General features: G+C 41.7%; 1 protein-coding gene across 1 annotated transcript in view; it reads left to right on the forward strand.

The window, feature by feature from the left end:
- Positions 1-339: 339 nt before the first annotated feature.
- Positions 340-20550, forward strand: part of Rapgef5 (Rap guanine nucleotide exchange factor 5) — a 100092-nt gene continuing 79881 nt past the window's right edge. The window contains exon 1 of the mRNA XM_059279578.1: positions 340-651. Coding sequence (XP_059135561.1) covers positions 472-651 — 180 coding nt within the window. The 5' untranslated portion in view covers positions 340-471. The remainder of the gene's footprint in view (positions 652-20550) is intronic.

Consider the following 20550-nt stretch of genomic DNA (forward strand, 5'->3'; position numbering starts at 1 on the left):
CTCACGTCCTTATAGTAATTTTCCAGTTGTGGAAAAAAAGTTTATCCCATAATCTTCTTGCTAACTGTATTTGTCCATGGAATGATCCACTCGAGCGAAAGAATTGGGAAGTTGTAGACTGTTATTTTTAGGACTCTGTATCACTTCACCCTTTTTGCCAGAGTGGTTCCTGGCTAACTTTCCCATGAATTTTTAACCTTTTGCTGGGCTTTGCTTATGTAACAGGAAACAGGCTGTCAGGAACAAACAAATACCAGCCTATCAGGCGCACACGTAGTAGCAAATGATTTAGTTTGCCCTTCCAGCTCTTAGAGTAGACTGATACATGCTCTCAAGTCTGTGGCATGGTATCTCTACACTAAAATAACACAGATTTAACTTTGGAAAAGCAAAATCTTTTACAAAGGCCATGATTTAATTCAGATCACAGGGAAAATGCACTTCATATAAGGTGAACTTTGTGGTGGTGTCATGTCCTGGGACTGTGGATTTAAGTATATCTTCGCTTTTTCTCCAACTCTTAAGGCTGGGGTGATGTGCAAGCTTCAAGAAAGAGATGATATTGGGCGTATTGAGCTGGTCCAGAAGCTAGCAAGAGAAAACTGTCAGTTTTTACAAACAGACAAAAAAGAACCAGAGAAGTCTGAACAGGTAAGCCCCTTTCCTCTTGAGGATGTGGATTAGAATGGGTGGGGAAATGGTTGTATATATGAAGGCAAGAATCTTTTACTTCGAATTGTTTAGGATTTTACCTCTGCAAGCAGTCTTCTCGGTGACGATGATAGAGGCTCTGAACTCTTCAGCTATTGGTTTTTGGAACTGGGTTTGTAAGAGAACTCTTCTCAGAAAGAAGTAAGCCATATAGAAATTTAGACAACCATGAATGCATATCTATCATGATTCTGAGTTGATAAGCTTCCCAGTCTTACACTGTAAATTTTGTTCCATTAAATAGTACAGAGAACATAGATTTTTGAAAGACTATTCCAATGTACTTTTATGTTTACCTTGGTCGTGGATCTCATTTCCAAAGGAATGTATCCCGAGTCACTAGCAACAGATAAGGACAGAAAAACAGATTGTAGCTGCTCTCACTGAGGGTGGGTCAGATGGAGACTTCCCAGTAGCTTCTGAATGCTGTGTTCCAACAAGAGTGACATTGTGTGGATACAGTGAAAGCTGGGGGAAAGGACGAGATGCCTGGTTCCCTGAAAGCAGTTATTCAGCTGGAGCCTCGGAGCTGAGAACGCTGCCCTCAGGCCGGGAAGACAATGTAGCCACTTTCTCTTGCTGTATATTGTGTTCCACTGATTGTTGTTTGTAAGAAGACTTCACTCTTACTGTCCAGGACTGCTCACAAAGGAGAACAGTTCCCTGTCTTTCTCTGGCTATAATTTTTGTTTCACATTTTATTTTCAAACCCTTCCAAGGGAGAAGCTGCTACACGCTTTTTTAGCCCTAAGTCTGTTGATACAAATGACAGGATTTTACTGAGCCAGAGATGGGTTGGGACTCTCATGGCTAGCTGTTCAGCTTACTAACATGGAATATTTTCAACAGTTTGGCTTAGCATTTTGACAGTTGTTGTCTCAAGGGTGAGAATGATAAGATAATTTCAGAGCCTTGACACTGAACTGTTGCAGGCCTAGCTGTTGGCTTTAAAATACAGATGGAAGATTCAGACACCGACCCTTTTGCTGAGTATTGTAGCAAAGTTCAGGTACTTGTTTAAGGTGTTAAAAGCACCCTAGAGCTTGCCTGTGTCACGGCCTAATTCTTACCCCCATCAAATCCTTAGGATATTTGTATATCTCAATGTGTAGCTTCACCTTCTCAAGGTGCTATTTAGGATTCATTTTAATCGGGAGACCAGTAGCTTTCATTTGCTTTTTGATTTCAAAATGCACTGTGGGTCTTAATGGTTGATGGTGTGAAAACATGCTGTAGTTTAATTGGGGGTGTTCTTTCCTAGTTGTCCTTTAAATGACAACTCTATCTTATGGGTGACGGCAATTGAGATGCATTGAACCAGGGACAACTTGAGATAGGACAGAGTGATTCAAAGCTAAATGGTAAAGTCTCACTCCACAGGAACTAAATATAGGCTTCAGCCATGAAGAGCTCTGTGCTGTTCACAAGACACCTGGGTTGCCTTTGTTTTGTAATTATTTTAATCCAGAATATTATAGTCACTGCTAGTGACATTGTAATTCCCTCCAAACTATAGAAATCTGAAGTTGGTGCTAGTCTTTGGGAAGCCTTTTAAAGAGGCAGAAATTTCAAGTGTGAAGATTTGCAGCTTGGCTTATGATTATTTTCTTTCTTGCCCTTAAACCTTTTAAAGTCTCTAAAATGGAGGTTTTTTTAGAAGTTTTCACAGTAATGTTTTTTAGTTCTTGCATGAATGTCATATGACATTCACATCTCTGAAATGTTTGCATCTAAGAGGAAAGGGATGCATAGACAAACATTGGAATTATGGCTTTTCCCTGTAGACTTTCCCATCGAGCTTAACGTAAGGAAAAGTGACTGTCAGGGACCTTCCTGTCTCACTGGCAAGTGTAAACTCAGCTGCAGTGTGGTCTCCATGTACAGGATAGCACCATTTGAGTCAGTCAGCACCCAGAGCTAAAACCAATGCGCTGTTTCATAAAGGAATGGCTATATATCAGGTGCCTATGTGTTCTTACAATCATTATCTAGAAATCCAAGCCTTCTGACCTTATTTTAACTGTTCATATCTTGAGACTCTGTTGTAACAATACTTTTGCTAAGTACAGTGTTCATGAGCTTCAGTGTCTTTGCGATCTCAGGCCTGTGCTCTTGCTCATGGAAACTCAGTTGAAGCACACAGCACGGGCAGAGGAAACTGAAACTCACCAATGTAAACCCAAGTCCACTGTGCTTCCTCTTCTAATTTCCACAGTAATGACCCAACCCTGCAATTGTGTACAGATTTCCTTCCTTTCATCGTTTAAAATCCTTTATCTACCTCATCTACCTTTCCTGGCTGAAGCTAAGAGTGGCAACATTTTAAGTTAGAATCCCAACTGCCTGTTGGATTATTCTTTTTACTCAGCCCTATTCTCCAGTTGCAGAGCATCACGTTCTGTTCCCCTCATATGCATATGCCCAAACAGGGAGGTAACTTTGAAGGATAACTACTTGGGCATGGCATAGAGTTAGTAAACCAAAGTCCTTGTGGCTCTTATTGTCCTATTACAAATTTAAGGGATTAGAGCCTTCTAAGTGGGCATTTCTAGTATTTTCTTAAATTGGCAAATGCGATGATTATAAATTCATGCAATCATAAAAGTGTTTCACTATGTGCTTATGCTGAGGTGTTTCAGAAGGGAAAATTAGAAATGTAATTATCGTGTTTCTCGGAATCACTGAGCGTAACTATTTTGTGTTAACTAGCTATAGGCAAAATTGAACATCGCTCATTTCTAAGTGTTGATAATTAATATGTGAAGACTTAAACAAGAAGACAAAAATAGGACTGTATCTTCTAAACATTATGATGGGAAAATTAACATTCAGTCATTAATTCTTTGAAGAAATTAACCTATTACGTAGGCATAGAATTTATAAGTCTTAATTCTGTGGTTATGTCAGGAGCAAGCAGGAATTCTGCACTTGATCTTGGAGAAAGACCGATGTTCAGAGAGAAGGGCATGGCAGCAAAGAGCATTTTAGGCAGAGGAAGCAGCCATTGGTGATTCATGGGGAATGAAAAAGGGTGGGCTGAAAGGAAGGCTAAAATGTAGTTGTGAAAGACCTAGTAAGCCACCCCAGTGAGTTTAGACTTGTCTTTTTGGCAAAGGAGAGCCATCAAAGAAGACAAGGGACGTGGCTAGTTGTGGGTTTTGTCAGATCTCTCTGGCTTCAGTTCAGAGGAGTACTTGGGTGAGGAAGAGGGAAATGTTGGCGAGAATCTTATGAAGCTATTGTAGTCAGTCTGATGAGAGGTGTTAGCCTGTGGGAACTGAGAAGGCGGTAGATGTTAAGAGCTGTATAGGCATGAAATGACGGAACTTGGTGATTGATAATTGGGAATGCAAATTCTATTTTATATTAAATACCTTTTGAATGCTGATTAATGTTTCTTGAATACGGAGTAGAAATAAGTATGTTGTGGTTGGTTTTTTCTTGTTGTTGCTGTTGTTGTGGCTTTGAATTCATGGTCCTCCAGTCTTACTTCTCTGAGTGCTGGAATTATAGGTCTGTAACAGCATGCCTGGCCAGGAGTGCTCTGTTTATCACTTTTGGTTAACCCAGAAGGGTTGTTCACTTTGGGGCTTTGTCCCAAATCCACATGAGCTTTGCTTCCCTGAGCTGTGCTGAAGTTGTCTGGGATCTTAATATATGTCTGGTTTATGAATATTACTCTTCATAGTCATTCATCCATTAAACTCACCCCTTGGGTTGACACCATAGAGAATTTAGAATAACTGTGCCGGCTCCCGTTCCTCAAGAAGTTAGTCTAGTTGTGGAGGAAAGACGTTGCGATGAATGACAGGCCTGCAGGAGGGATGCATTGAGGGCCTCAGAGAGTAAAGCTGGGGATACTGGATTCTCTCTGTAGCAGAGATGACATTTGATGTGGTTCTTAAAGTAAGGTTGGGTTGGATTTTAACAATTCTGATTGAAGACTATCCAGTCTGGTGGATTGGAAAGCTGAAGGCGAGGGTGGTTAGGTAGAGCTAGGCTGGGGGGATCCAGGGTCGGCACTTGTCATTGGAGTAAGAACACGGAGGAGTTAGGAAGCTCAGGTGACAAGAGGCATGGTGTCTCTGAGGAAGAAGAAATGAATGAGACAGGCAGCCCTGGAGAAAGGGGACAGAATGATGGGAGGTGGGGAGGCAGGAAAGAGAAGGCTGGGGTGCTTGGTACTCTGCACATTTTACATCAGTGAAACAGATATACTGAAGTTTCTGTGTAGACATGGGTGCTATTTTCTGGAATGCAGGTATAGTATTTATTAACCAGGAAACTGAAACTGCTTCTCTTGAAATATAGCTTATGCTTTGTGTGCATTAGACACACCAGCGGTAGCTCCCGAACTGACTCCCCCCGTTTCCACTTGTAGAAATTGTATGTGAGCAGTTGTTCAGCAAGACTTTCCTGAGGGGCTTCGTCTCCACCCTGCCTCTTCCCACCCAGTTTTCTACGGTTCCTTTGTTAAATCTGAGGACCCACCCTACTTCCTTCCCCTACTCTAGTTCACTCATGAGATATGGGTGGGAAGGGGACTTGGCACGGTCTGCTGCCTACCCCAGGGAAAGCTCCCTATCGCTCCCCCTGGACCGGAATTTCCTTTTCCCTGTTTCCTGCAGCCTCATCCTGGAATTCTACAGACGTCAAAGGGGCTCCTTGTTTAAGGATTGCTGAGAAATGGTTTAGTGAATTCTGATTGCTGCCACTCTTATTTTACATATTCAGAGTTTGTTTCTATGACCTTATTTTAAAAGTAGGGCTGAGTGTAAGGTGGCACTCTTTTTACTCTATATAAAACACTCGAAAGTGGTTTGTCATACAGTTTATATTCAAGTTGCATTGTACATGAAGGCGAGAATAATTTCAGATACTCTCACCAGTATTTAAAGTCTGCCAATAAAATGATTTAACCCAAAAACTTCTTAAAGAGGAATAAAAATTAATAGTATCATTGTTTACACTGAAAGCCAGACTTCAGATGTCACAGTTACTTCTTAAGACTTTACGTTGCCCATCTATTAAAAAAAAAAAGTCACCACATTGAAATCGTGTTACTTTTATTGATTACAAGTTCCTGATTTGGGGGTTGAGTTGGTATGAAAGCTGTTTTTTCATAAAAAAAAAAAAATAGGCTTCCTTGAGTGAATTATTTTGGTCTATTTTGAATCAGTATCAATCTGGCCTCAGAGTGACACCAACGGTCTGGCCACAGAGTAATACAAAAAGTAGGAGATGGTAATTTTTGCTCCCAAGAAGTTTACAATCTAGATTAGATTTTGAACATAAAGAATACAAATTCTTTCAAGACATTGTTTAGTGAAGTCTCAATAATTCCATTCTGCAGGTGTTGAGAATGAGGGGCATAAACTCAGCAAACACATTTCACAACTGCAGCCTTCCATGTTCTCCCACCTGTTCAGGAACAAGGCTTACGAGTCTGATTCACTCTGTGTGCTCCTGGAATTCTAGACTTTGTTTTTCTCTCTCCAAATGGCAGCTAGACTACCAGTGTGTCTCAGGGCTGCCTCGTGTTGTCTGGTGAAGCCATCTGCTCATTGACTGTTGTTATAGGTTCTCAGAAGAAGCCCGTTGCAAATTCTACCCCCCTCCCTTAAATTAGCTTCAGTGTTTTTAAGACAGAAAAATTTGTCAATTTTTTATTATGATATTTTTTTCTAAATATGTTCAACTTTATTTTGAAATCCCAGAGAAGAAAATGGATCCTGGCTTAGTTAGCTTGATTTGTCAAACTCCTGCTGTCAAGGGATCTTTTTTCAATGCTGTACAAGTGTTCTCTAAGTTTATTAGGTTCTTATATTGTAAAACTAAAGTAGCCATATCATCTCCACCATGGCTAGGAAATAATTAAAATGATGTATAGGAAACCAGATTATTTTTCTTGGCTATTGTCTCCCTTACCCCCACTCCCATGGTAGCTCTTTCTAGAACCTTGACAATACTATAACACTTTCCTTCTCCACCTCCATGCATAAGTGCTCTAAACTAATATAACTCCATCAATATTTTTTCAGCCATTGTCTGGGCAAGTCACTCTAACTCCTTGGCAGATTGGTTTTATTTAGGTTCATAGTGGATACTTGAAGACAGACTATTATGGAAAAGATACCCAAGCAAATGGAGCCACTATAAGAACCATGTACCAGTGAAGAAAGGAAAGCAGAGCTATGCAAGCGTAGAGAGATGGAGGCACCAGCTCATGATGTGCCTTGACTCCCAGGGAACTGTCCAGACACAATTACCCTTGCAGAGCAGCTCCACAAGGGGATCCAAGGCTAAGTTCACTTAGTGGGAAGTGAGATTGCAGATGTGTGAACCCTTTGAATAGAGACTTCATGTAGTCAAGATAGATGCACAACCTTCCCCAAGGAGAAGGCAGACGATAAGAGGGTGGAAGAGTGGAGAGATAAGAAGGACTAGGCATTTTAGAGAGAGGAAAGACAGGCGTGATGGCCTAAGAGGACATGGTAACTGTAGGAGCAGTCAAGTGACCACAGCAATATGCCTGGTAGAGACAGGGGCAGGTGACAAAGGCCTGAGGGTGTAGGGCCTTGTCAGTTTAGCCTAGTGCTTATAATAATATGCTACTGACCTTAGGACACCAAGCTGTGGAAAACACTGAGCTCTTGTGAAGATTTGTGAGTGAGAGCATTGGTTTGAGCATTTGAGATTCTTCTGCTGAAGGGTGGGGATGGGTTTGAGGGTGAAGAATGGGTCACATCCACTCCTTACAAAGCTTTCTTTCTGACTCCTTTCCCATGGTCTTCATTCTTGTTTTGCATGAAACAGTAACCAGCATGTACATTTAAGGTCTGAGGGGAAAGCTCAACTCTGGGGACTTCAGTTCCAGAGAAGACAGAATGTCTACTTATCGCATGGTGGTTTCAATTTATTATCTTTTCCCTAAAATATACCACTGCATTGCCACTTAGCTTTAAAGGGTTGACTTGACTTGGACTCAGCCTGGGCTTTGTAGAAACAAATTGTGAGCATACATACAGCTACAACTAGGAAGCTTTTGTTGATGATCATCTGGCATACACTCACTTAAGTGAAGCTTACTCTGTTGTATGTATGCCTCATATAGATTCAGGCAAAGTTTACTCATCTCAAGTGATTCAGATGTTTTAGTTGAGAAAGAAGAAGAAAAGAAATTTATAAAAGATTTTCATGTAGAATTCGAAAAACCTTTTTCTTCCTGCAGTGGGAAGTGGGTGGGAAGGAAAAATCCCATCTGGTATCTAGCAGCCCTAAATGTTGTGCTAAGATAACAAAAATAGAGGAGTGTTAAAATATCCTAACAGAACATAACAGACTGTGGGCAAGTGTACAGTACACACTTTTCTAATAAGTCATGCTAAATATCTATATTTTTCTTAAAACAAGACTATGTTCCTATTTGCCATTACATGAAAATTTTTGTCTTTATAACTTTTTGTTTAATTTGTTTTTGTTCCTGTCTTAAAGGAGAGCCTCACGTGGCTAGGCTGGCTCCACACTCTCTAGGTAGCCAAAAATGACCTTGAACTTTTGCTCCTTCTACCACGACGTCCTCAGTGCTGGGGGTGGAACCAGGGCTTTGCACATGCTAGGCAGGCGCCTTACCAACCAAGCTTCTTCCCCTGGCCATGTCATTGACTTAAAAACTGTCTCTTCTGTTATTGAAAATGAAAAGATTATTACTTAGCTCTTTAGAAGTCAGTGGTGTGGCACTTAGGTTTAGCTAGAACAGATTGTGGGGTCTCTTTCCCAATGTTTCCTTCCTGTATCAAAAGGTGGAGAAATAAGACATTGCATGTGCGTTCATTTATTATACATTTGTACACAATTAAGTGAACAAAGTCAACAATCCTTTTGATAGTCCTTTATAACTGTCTTCTCTGGGCAGGTTCCAGGATATGATTAAAGCACGGTGAATCATAATAAAAGATTAGAGGATCTTCAAGATCCAAGAAACAGTTGAGAGACTAGGGATGATCACAAGACCATAGCAGGAAGTGTCTTCAGGGCAGGGGTTTTTAAGGGGCTCAGGAACAGTAAATGAGTCATAAGAGCATATATCCTGTGACCCCAAAGGTTGAGTGGAATTTGCCAAGGTAAAATTTTGACCCTTGTGCCACCAGAGAAGAGGGAGAGTGTCACATGGTATAGATGACTCTTTAAACTTTGCATGCGCTTTGCCTTGATCTGAATTTACTGTGATCTTCTTATGAAGAGAGTACTAATGGTCCTCTACTGGTTACGCACACCATGAAATCCCAAACTGGATTTATGATTGCCGAATGCCGTAAGTTTCTGCTCAGTGAACTCACTCTCACTGTTTCTACAAATCCGGAGATGGTGATTTTTTTTTTTTGATTTTTTTTTTTTTTTTTTTTTTTTTACCGTCAATTGGAGTAGCGGAGTTTTCCTCTGAGAATTCTTTGCTTTGGAAGGAACTTTAGATGCCATGTGTTTTGTGTTAGTAAAAAGCCTTTCCCTTTGTAAACTGGCCCCTGCTAAAATGGGATTTATAAGCAGTCACCTAAAGATGGGTGTTAAGTAAAATATGATTGATTAATTCTTTGGGAGGCTTGTTAATCACAAGAAAATGTTAAAATACTTCCATTGGTAATATTTTCCTACTAAAGCAGATATCTTTAGCCTCTGTAAACAGAAGCAAAAGAACTCACTAGTAAAAACAAAGCAACTGGAACTCCTGTGGGCTTGGTAGAGAATGTAAGTTTACCCCTAGGTGTTCTTGTATTTGTATATTGTGGCGTCCTAGGTCAAGACTAGCATAATTGAAATGGCCCTTAGCTCCAATAAACTGCTTCTGTTAAGCAAATTTCCCTTCTTTATTAGCAGTTACCCCATCAGAAAATTAGCATCTCATGAAAGCAGAAACCAATAATTTTGTCAGCAAAATATAAATGGGGTCATTCAGTACTTCTCATTAAACACCCATCAGGAAGCACATATCCAAAAATTATCTCAGTATTAAAACAACACTCAGATATATCTGTAAAAACAGGGTGGGAAATAGGGTAATTGAAGCTATGAAGATTATTCTGTCCCCTCTAATAATAGGTGTGACTGGAATTTTAAAAGATGCAATTGAGTAAAACGGCAGAGACAGAAGCACATGTGGCCAAGCCGGCAACAATACGTTCCTCCTGCAGGCTAAAACCCTGGAGGTGGGAAGGAAGATTGTGAGCCTAAATGAAGTAGAATTCAAACCCTGAAACAAAACAGAGGAGATAACTTGGGACTGCGATGTAGCTCAGTGGGAGAGGGCTTTCTAGCATGTGAAGGACAAAGGACTCTGGATTCCATTCCTAACAACACACACACACACACACACACACACACACACACACACACACACACACAAATGATATCTTGATTTGCGTTTAAAGAATGTACTTAAATGCCAAGTGCTTGTACGCAGAAACCTTTGATGACTCCTTGAACTACTAAATGCCATTTTCATTGTAACTTGGCGAGTACATCTGACTTTTATTTTAGAGTAGATCCCATTTCTGTAAGAGTCACTAATAAAATTCCTGATGTTACTCATAATCTTGGTATACCAAGGAAGTTTGCCCGGACCTGAGAGAATTCACCACACCCTAGAGAGATCCTTCTTCCTGGAGATCAGCACAGTTCTAAGTGCATCCACCACCTACAGCTGCTGTGCTGTGCCCCCTCCCCCACCTCTGTGGTTTGCCATTTTTGCACCTTAACTGATTTACACCTTACTTGGACGCGTGGCTAATTGGGGATCTCTGTGAAGGAATACAGTGAAAGAGTGTCTGGTTAATCCAAAACCTAAGCTTTGAGATTGCGTCTGTGCAGAATAGAACAACCGGAAATGGTGCCTTCTCCTTCTGAGTGCAGAACGACAAGCTGGATGTCTCAGCCTGGTGACCCTGTGGAGGGACCAAGGGTTGGGTATACACAGACTTCTATGATGAACCGAAGTATTCCTTAGCTGGATGAAGTGGGCCACAGACACTGGGAATTGGGAGCCTTTGGTTATGGAGCTGTCTTCAGGCAGGGCCCTACATGTGGCAGTCATTTAGCTACCTACCACACATAAAATTTGCATTGTTGAAGCCCTGCACAATTTTTAATGTTGGTGGTTTAAACTTCTTTCTTCATGCGTAGAGGGAAGTTTTTTAGAGACCTGGTGATATTGGTTTATTATTGCCTCCGTTCATTGATAGAAACAGTGACTGAGCACTTGTGACCAAGAATGGAGCAATCGAGATAGAAACAAGCAAGATGTGATTTGAGCCAGAAGGCACCAACACTTGGTGAAGGAAGGATGAGAAAGCAAAGCAGAGCAGGTAAAGATGGGCAGTGAATACAGCAGAGAGGACTAGGAAAGACTCCCAGAGGAAAAGGCTGCACTGTGGTAAGACAGCTGTCTCCCAAACTGCCTTTTCTCACGTGCTCCTAAGACATTGGCACCATCTTTCACTTCCTTGATATTGCCCTGTTAGGACACTAATCATAAATGACAAAGATCCCAAGTCTTATAGCTAAAGGAGGTGACATGTTGTTGCTGCTTATCACCATTCCTGCCTCCCAATTTTCTAGCTATAAAAATGCTCCCAAATACCCTTTTGTGTGTCTTAATACAGACCCGGACTTCAGTTAATCAGTCTCAATCTGTTCTGAAAACAAATCCCACCTGGAGGAGATCTAGGGCTGTTTCATAATGCAGAATCAGATATATGGCAACATGTCAGAACTTAAGGCACATTTCTTGTATTTGTGCTTGTGAGCCTAGGCTTTAATGGCTGAGCCTTCTCTCCAGCCATTAATACACATTTCTTAATGACTGAAAAGTACCAGTTGAAAAGGTAATATATGAATTTTGTAGGGAATTTAGAAATGATAGACAGCTACAAGGAAGTAAGGAAAAGGTTAGTGACAACTAAGCCCTGCTCCTCTCACTTCCCTGCTACCTCTAGTATGTGCACGGGGAAGTTTTCCTCGAGAGTCCATGACACACTGAGCTTCCTTTCCACTTGGGGGAAGTATGTGTTCCGATTACACAACCGCATTGCCCAGTTCTACAAAGTCTCTACCCATGCTGTAATAGTACTTTCCTAGAACAGGTACTACTTCCTGGCACACACTGTGGTACCCCCCTTCGTGTTTTGGCCCAGCTGTACTAGTTTTTACTTAGTCCACAGTACACGGAAGCACTTGTTCCAGAACGTCCTCACTCTTACCTTCACCGAGGATTCTCTAAGGTCGTTGACGAGTTGCTGGTGTGGGTTGGGGAAGAAAGAGAAATACTATCTTGTTCGACTTTACATTACTTTTTTTTTTAGAAAAATTGAATACTTGTAACATATTAATCTATTTCTTTCTTCTTAATTAACCCATTTGCCTCTTTGGCCCATTTTCCATTCATTGACTTGAATAAATTCTTTAGAAAGGCTACAAAATGTTGTAGTATTGGGTACATGTATTTTTTTTCCCCAGTTCATTTTAAAATTTGCCTTTTAGATCAGAAAGCCCTTCCACTTCCAAGGGCAGATAGATAAACAACCTTATTATCTTCTAGAATTGCCTTTTATATTTAGGTCTTTTAATATTTCTCTGATTTATTTTTGTAATGTATAAGTCAGATTTCTTAATTACTTATCACATGTATAAGTTTATTGCAGTTAATTTATCATTAGTATAAAAACATTGATTACTTTAGAGAAATTGAAAATCTGCTAATCAATCTTCCAAGTTAAATATTTTGACTATACATTGCACGGTCCCTTTCCCTTGTAAGCCTCATTTCCCCATTATTAAATTAAGATTTAGAGATCCAGGATTTCTTTCAACTCTAAAGCCATCCCTCCCCACACATGCACATACAAACTCAGTGGCATCCATACTCTGGAGTGTTGCTTTCTTGTGTGTGTGTGGGGGGGGGGGAGTTACATTTAATAATGGCTATCAGTCGATTGCTCAGGAAGCTTCCAGTAGCCTTTTTCCTTCTCTAATTGAATATGCCTCTCAATGCCAAGAATCATTCTGTTCTTTTATGTTCTAAAAATAGCTAGAACTTCTAAAAATTTATTGTCAAATGGTGTTGCTATGAGCTGGTTGGCTCCTCTGGCCTAACCAGCTAGAATGTGTCTGCCTTATCAGGTTATTAAAGCCATATTTTAAGTCAAGTTGTTAAATATTTGGAATTGTTTTTCTGAGTTCAGAATGTCCTGAAGAAGACAGTGATCTAGAATTCCTAAATCTTGACAAATAGTAGATCTTAATTGAATTCTTGTAAATACCAAGCAAGTAGTCTAGTTATTGCTATCAGCCTAGTTCCTTTACTGACCACTCCATAGCACCACCCTACACTACTGTTGTTCTAAAATACAAATCATCTATACTCCCAACATGTCAAACTCTCTTACGAAGAAGTTACTCTGTGAGCATGGCCCCTCTGTCTTATTAGAACTTCGATCCCCAGTGTTGGGCACTGGGCTTTTTGTCAGTGTGTGGAACTGGATCAGGTAGAGAAGGCAACTATGGGTGATATGAAATGTTCCCCAAGTTCAAACACTAAATCAGATCTGTGAAAATTCAAAATTGTATCAGTGCTAGGATTCCAGTTGATTGGAGAGTTCACATTTTAAATAAAAGTTTGCTGTCTTCCAAGGGCGAGATGGCTCAGTTGACAAAGGCACTTGGGGTGCAAGCCTGGATACTGGTTACTCTTCTGTTACTGTGATAGAATACTCTGACAAAAAGCAACTTTATGAAGAAAGGGTTACCCTGGCTTACAGTTCCTGAGGGTTATAGTCCATCATCGGGGGAGGCATGGCAGCGCAGTATGAGGCCAATCGATCACATCTTATCAGCACTCGGGAGGCAGCAAGCAGTGAACAGAAGTGGGACCAATATCAGTTAAGCCTTAAAGCCCACCCCCAGAGACACACTTCTCCAGCCAGGCCACACCTCCTTAAAGGTCCATAACCTTCGCCAGCAGCACCACCAACTGGGGACCAAGTGTTCACTCAGCACGTGAGCCTGTGGAAGACATTTTTCCTTCAAACCACAACTGGTGACCTGAGTTTGATCCTAGAATCCACATAAGGACTGAGAGAACCAATTCTACAGAATACGCCCACACACATGTACCATGGCTTGTATGCCCACACACATACACCGTACCTGTAAATATATACACACACAACTGTTTGTTTGTTTGTTTTAATTAAAGTTTCCTGTCTTAAGAATCAGCGTGGACATGGTAAGAAGAAAGTCAGGAGCCCCATCACTTACAATCTGCAGTTGTGGATAAGGCTTTGCAAGAGTTAGTCGTTGGCAAAGAGTAGACACAGCAATCGTGGGTTACTTTTGGTTTGTATACAAGGATTTTGGCCTTTGACACCTCTGGTGCATATTAATGTTCAAGAAAAGAGGCTTTTCATCTGCATTATCATGTAAACCATTTCTTTTCAGTCCCCCTTTTTTTCTCTCCATAGCTATCTCCAAATTAGAAAAAGATCAGAGAGCTATTTCTCAGGCATCCAAATGTATCTATGCTTTATTTTAGCCCTTTCTCTTCCCTTATACCTCCTGGCATTTTGGTTTGTTTGCTTGCTTGCTTCCCAGAGCACGCCAGGAATATGTCATTGCATTTATAATTCTCTTAATCAGTTTTAATAGCAACTTTGTGTAGTTGCATAGTACACACACAATGGCAAATTGTTTTACTTACTTTTTTCCCAGTCTTGTTTCTAACTGTGAAGTGCAGTTTCTGAGATGGTTACTACACAGACTAAAAGCAAGCGTCTCTAAAAACACCCAGGAATGTACAAAATATGAAAAAAACGTGAGTGTTTACTTAAGATGCCTCCTATCGCCTCACGCCCATTCCATGTGATCTAGCAGTTGCTATGGTAACTAGGAATTTTTCATTTCATAACTTGCATAAATACTGAGAGTGCCCTTTTATTGCTGCTTTGCCCTCTCTAAAGCTAATATACACACAAAAACCCATCCTTGTCCATACAAGGCAAACAGTGTTTATACACACATACACACACACACACACACACACACACACACACACACACACACACACGATTTGAAGAATAATAAGAGGTCCTGGTCTTGACAGCTTTCCAGTTTTAACATGTTTTACAATTACTTTTCTTGTGTAAGTTTGAAGGATGCTTCAGTTTGGTGTGACCAGAGGGAAGAACTAGATTTTTCAAATAATTTAAGTTTATGAATTATGTCTTCAATCAATTAGGAGGCATTATCAAGGGCTTCTGGGGTTTGGGCTCTTTATAGGAGTAATTTGGATGGAGCAGCCAAAGCCATTGGGACCAATGAGGGTTGACCATTTAATACTGCTCTGAAAATTTATCCCATCATCTTGTTACTCAGATTTCATAGGCATCTATAACACTGCTGCTGTGAATTCTTCCAAACCCAGGGTAACAAGTCTATCTGCAACTAGATCGTAGAAGTTTTTCCTAGTCATAATTAGTGTAGTTTTTCCCCTCATCTTTGGGATGCTAGTGAAGTATCTGTATTGACATTTTCTCCTTGGAATATCTTTACACACACACACACACACACACACACACACACACACAGAGAGAGAGAGAGAGAGAGAGAGAGAGAGAGAGAGAGAGAGAGAGAGAGAGAGAGAATGTTATTTTGGAATTCTTGAAAGCTAAAGGGTGTTGTGGTTTGTTTGGGGGCTCTTTTGTGGGGCCCACCACCCAGCTCCCAAATAAATCACACATGGAGGCTTATTCTTACTTATGAGTGCCCGGCCTTAGCTTGGTTTCTTTCTTGACAGCTTTCCTTAACCTATTCTGTCTACCTTTTGCCTCTGGGCTTTTCCCATTCTCTTCTGTAAATCTTACTCTTACTCCATGGCTCACTGTGTAGCTGGGTGGCTGGCCCCTGGAGTCCTCCACCTTCTCTGACTCCTCTCTCTTCTTCTCCCTCCATCTCGTCTCCTCTAAATATTCTCTCTTCCTGCCATCCCCACCTATCCTTTCTCCTGCCTTGCTATTGGCCAGTTCTTTATTAGACCATCAGGTGTTTTACGCAGGCACAGTAACACAGCTTCACAGAGTTAAGGAAATGCAACATAAACAAAATAACACACCTTAAAATAATATTCTACAACAAAAAGGTTTTTTGTGTCATTTATACTTGTCCTTTTTGTAAAACCTCCATAGAAACCGTATATCAGATTTGTTCATAATAAGGGCTGCTTTCAGTACTGACCATCTCACTGTTAAAATCCTCAGCATGAAGGGATCCAGAGAACATCATCTGGAGTTAGTATGAGCTGTGGGTTGAATGAGTCCCGAGTTCCAAGTGTGGATGGATATGAAGTTCTTCTTCAAGGATCTTGGTCATCGACAGTGTTTTCCTCTTCCTCTTTCCCTATGGTAGGACATACTGAAGAATCCAGGGTGGATCTGAAGTTCTCCCTTTCCTTCTAAATTACCTTCAAATAGGCCTCTAGTAAGGTGTGCATGTGCATGTCTCTCTCTCTCTCTCTCTCTCTCTCTCTCTCTCTCTCTCTCTCTCTCTCTCTCTGTGTGTGTGTGTGTGTGTGTGTGTGTGTGTGTGTGTGTGTGTGCACCCATGCGCACACACACACGTGCTCTTGCATTCAAACACACAGAAACCGCAGCGCCCTCACTGGGCCTTTGACAAGATCTTTGAAGGGCTGTATGCCAAGATGCTGAAGAGCCCCAGTCCTCTGTGCACAGGTGGACGGTGGCTCAGAGAGTCATAATGACTCTAGTGACCACAGCTGACATCAGGTCTGATTGCAGCTGCGTGGCTCTTTGACCCCCCCACACAGTTCACACCTGAGTTTACTGTTCCCTTGCAGATTGACAGCCCTCCCATCTCCCCCTCTAAGATGCAGGGCATTAACAAACTCCTGAAATTTAAAAAAAAAAAAAATGGAAGAGTGAGAGGCCTGAACTTGCTCATTTGTTAGAGTTTAGTTTCTAGAAGTGAGTGCTTTTGAGCAGTTGGAGGTTGAGGGGTACAGCGATTGCCAGCAGGAGTGGCCCAGCTCATCACCCACAGTCCTCCTCTAGCAGAGGGTGTTGGGCCTCCTTCTCCCCTTGGCTTAGTAAGCTATGGAATTAACTCCTGGGATGTTCCTATGTCTGTCAGTGGCTCGTGTAGTACCAAAGGGAGCTGCACCCACGACTGCAGGAGGATGGTATTTGTTGTTTCCTTAAATTGCAGTGGTATTTAAATATTCATATAGATGGATGAAATTACAGCCAGACTCAGAAGGCGTTTAGTAACACTTAGGTCTTTTTTGGTTTTTCAAGACGGGGTTTCTTTGTGTAGTCCTGGCTGTCCTGAACTCCCTCTGTAGAGTGCTAGGACTAAAGGAAGGCACCAGTACTTCCCAGTTAACACTTAGATCTTAATGTACTGGAATGACAGGTTGTTCCTATATAGTTTATATGTTTTTCTGCTTTGAGGGTTTTTGTTTTTCTTTTGGTGGAAGCTTCCTCTGTTTCCAACACTTAGCTTGGATTTTTACATATGTATTATCCCATTCAGTGCAAGGAAACTAATCCTCAAAGAGATTGAACCACCTAAGCAAAACCCAGCCTTCTAGTAAGTGGTAAATCTAGGATAGGAGCCCAGAAATACCCATTTTTGCTTTGATATGGAGTTGATATAATTTAATTCAGGCTATAACTTCTTTGAAGAAATGTCATCTTTTATGTGATTAATCATTGATTATTAGGCATGAAATAAGGAGAGATGGAGCATACCTGTGGCATGGGTTTAGTGAGAAAGGCTATGGTAAGGAGTGGGGGTTGATAAACACCTTAAACTTACCTAGTCCCTGATGACCGAAAGGTAGTTGAGGCGGGGCTGTGGCATGTCCTTCCATACATTACCTGTTTTAGTGCCTTTAAATCCACAGAAGGGGGTACTGTCCTTATATTCAAGTGATGCTTTGGAGTTTGGGAAGTATGTTTTCCTTCAGCAACTTATCTTGATAGTCATTGTCAAGACTTGGTTCTGCATTAGGACACACCCTATAAAGCCCTACCCCCTCAGCACTATTTATCTGCTCCCATGATCCTGGCTTTTCTCTAAGGACCTCTCTGAGTGACAAGAGGCTCAAGGCACCCCAGAGTCAGAATCCAACGTGGTTTCTGCTCTGCAAAAGCTGTGTGTAGCTGGAGAATTTTTCTCCAGCTCCCGCCACCAAGTCCCGCCAGTCCCAGAGCCCACTTATAAAATAAACACACAAACTCTTACATTATTTAAACTGCTTGGCCATTAGCTCAGGCCTATCATTGTCTAGCTCTCCCTCTTATATTTAGCCCATTTCTATTAATCTTTACTTTGCCACATGGCTCATGGCTTACTGGTACCTTACATCTTCCTTGTCCTGGTGGCAGCTCCAGGCAGTCTCTCTCTTCCCCAGTGCCCGGGACACTGGTCTCATCTGCTGTGCCTGTGTCTTGGACTCAGGTTGGGTCCAGCTAGGCAGCTTGGTTCCTAAACACAGGTGAACAAGTCCTTGACTTTCTGTTCTGTGAGCTTCTAACTGGACCCTCTTTTAGCAGCTCCTCTGGAGCTAGCCCTCTGTTCTCTTTGTGGCCTTGACTGGCCTGCCCTCCTTCATCTTGAGCTTTTGGATGTGTAGTACCACCACCCAACTCTAGTCTGGCTGATGGTGTGACACAGAAAACTAAACACACTAAGTCCCTGTTCTGCCCAGCTGATGTCATGACTTCACGAAACTGGCTCTCCTATTGCTCCTCTCTCTTCTGCCCCCCACCCTGATTCCCAATTCTGGCCATTGACCAAGAATTTCTATATTGGGACAAGAGGGCCTGCTGGGATGTACTTAACAACATTTAAGCCTCTATGATAAAAACAAAAAACAGTAACACCTGTGTGATTGAGTAACTTCTCAAATGTCACATGGGAGTGGAGTGTGAAGAAAGCTGTAGGCGCTGAATGCAGTAATTAATGTCAGTACTAGACAAGAATTAAGGCAAGCATGTGGGATTGGAAACACTAGCATACCCACTCCAAAGCTTCCAGATCTTCTGGTTGTTCTTTTGACAGCAGGAAGTGGACACCGTGGTGACCCTGGTGGCATACTCTGAGTTGGTACATTGACGGTGTCTCTGGGGATGGTGAGGTGCGGAACATACTAGTTGTTTGCTCTCTGCTCACACTCTCTCTTCCATCGCAGCTTTGTTGTGTGTGAGTCCTGCCCCCTGTGGACTGGTCACCTGCATTCTCTTTCCCTGAATGGGACCAGGTCCGTGGGAGGCGGAGACAGAGCTCAAGGGCTGCAGCCCATTCTGTTCAGCCTCCTTCGTGTCTGACTCTCATTTCTGTCTCTGGCTCCAGTCGGATCTAGTATTCAGTCACATAGCTAGTCAGCCCTTTCAGCTGTAGCAAGTAACGTTCTTTGTTATCCTGGGATTGTCACATCGTTTTTGCGTGGTTTCCTCCAACCTGCCCACACGTCTGTAAATGGCTGCGTCATTAAATGCCCTCAGACCTGCTGGCTGTGCTTCCCTTTTCAGCAGCGTCCAAGAGGGTCCATCAAGCCGACTCATGATGAAGACAGTGACCTTGTATTTCAGGATGTTATCGTTTACCTCCTCTCTCCTGCACCCATCTAACCTGCTAGCATAGTAGGCGTACAAGCTACATTCAGCTCCAGCATGAAATCCCTACGCTTGCTCTAGATTTGGGATTCCTAGACACCTTGTTTTATATTACTACTCTTAGAGACAATAAGATCTAATGAAGTTCTTCCTGAGCAACTACCAGCTGTCTACCCTGTTATGGTTATTGGTTTTCTGTTTGGTTAAGTTCTGTAATACACTCCTGTTTGCTTTCACTCCTGTGAAAGTCACACCTTTTTTTTTTTTTTTTTTTTTAGGTTTCATGAATTTGGGGATGATGAATTCAGTTACATGAATTTGATTACATAAACTTTAGTTTGAGTTATTAATTTAATGTGTATGGTGTAAAAATAAAGAACTAATTATCATTATTTAATTGCTCTTCCTCTGCTAGAGCAAACTGTATGAAGATGAATTTCTTGGGCCAGTGCCTTTGAGTTCTAGAAGTCTTAACAGCTCACCTGACGCCACTAGGCACCTGCCTCTTCAGTCTTTTCCTCTCCTTTTTCTCTCCTCTCTCTCTCTCTCCCTCCTTTTTTGTCATGCTGGGATGAACCCAGATTCTACTTAGTGGGACCTATGCCACCTCTACCCCTTAACCTTTGTTTTGATGAGTGTTGTCTTTCAGCAGTATTTTTGTCTTCATACCCCCCCAAAACAAACAAAACCCCCTGATTTTCATGAGGAAAAAAACAAAAAACAAATCATGAGATAAGTTGTCAGCAAAATCTGTGGAGTTTGGTCTCAGACAAAGCTCTCTTCGGCCTGAGGAAGGTTCTGTTTTATTTATCCCCCCAACACACACACACACACACACACACACACACACACACACACACACACCTTGATAAGAACTGTAGTTGTGTGGTACCCACATTACAGTACCAAAACAGATGCGGGCCCTGATGGTTCATTTTGCTGAGCTGTGTGTGGATTTCCAGTACAAGATGTGAAGAGATGTCTCACTGCTAGATCAGGTGTCTTCCTCCTAGTTGAGAAAGAAACACTCTGAACTTCTGGAAGAAAAGTAGAGTCAAGGCAAATGAATTGTAGAAAACTTTAGCACTGGAAAGAATGAGAAACCTCCCTTCTGACTCAGATCGTCTCCAGGTGTTCTCCAGTCTTGCTGACAGGTCTG

Source organism: Peromyscus eremicus, chromosome 14, assembly GCF_949786415.1.
Source record: "Peromyscus eremicus chromosome 14, PerEre_H2_v1, whole genome shotgun sequence".
NCBI classification, from domain to species: Eukaryota; Metazoa; Chordata; class Mammalia; order Rodentia; family Cricetidae; genus Peromyscus; species Peromyscus eremicus.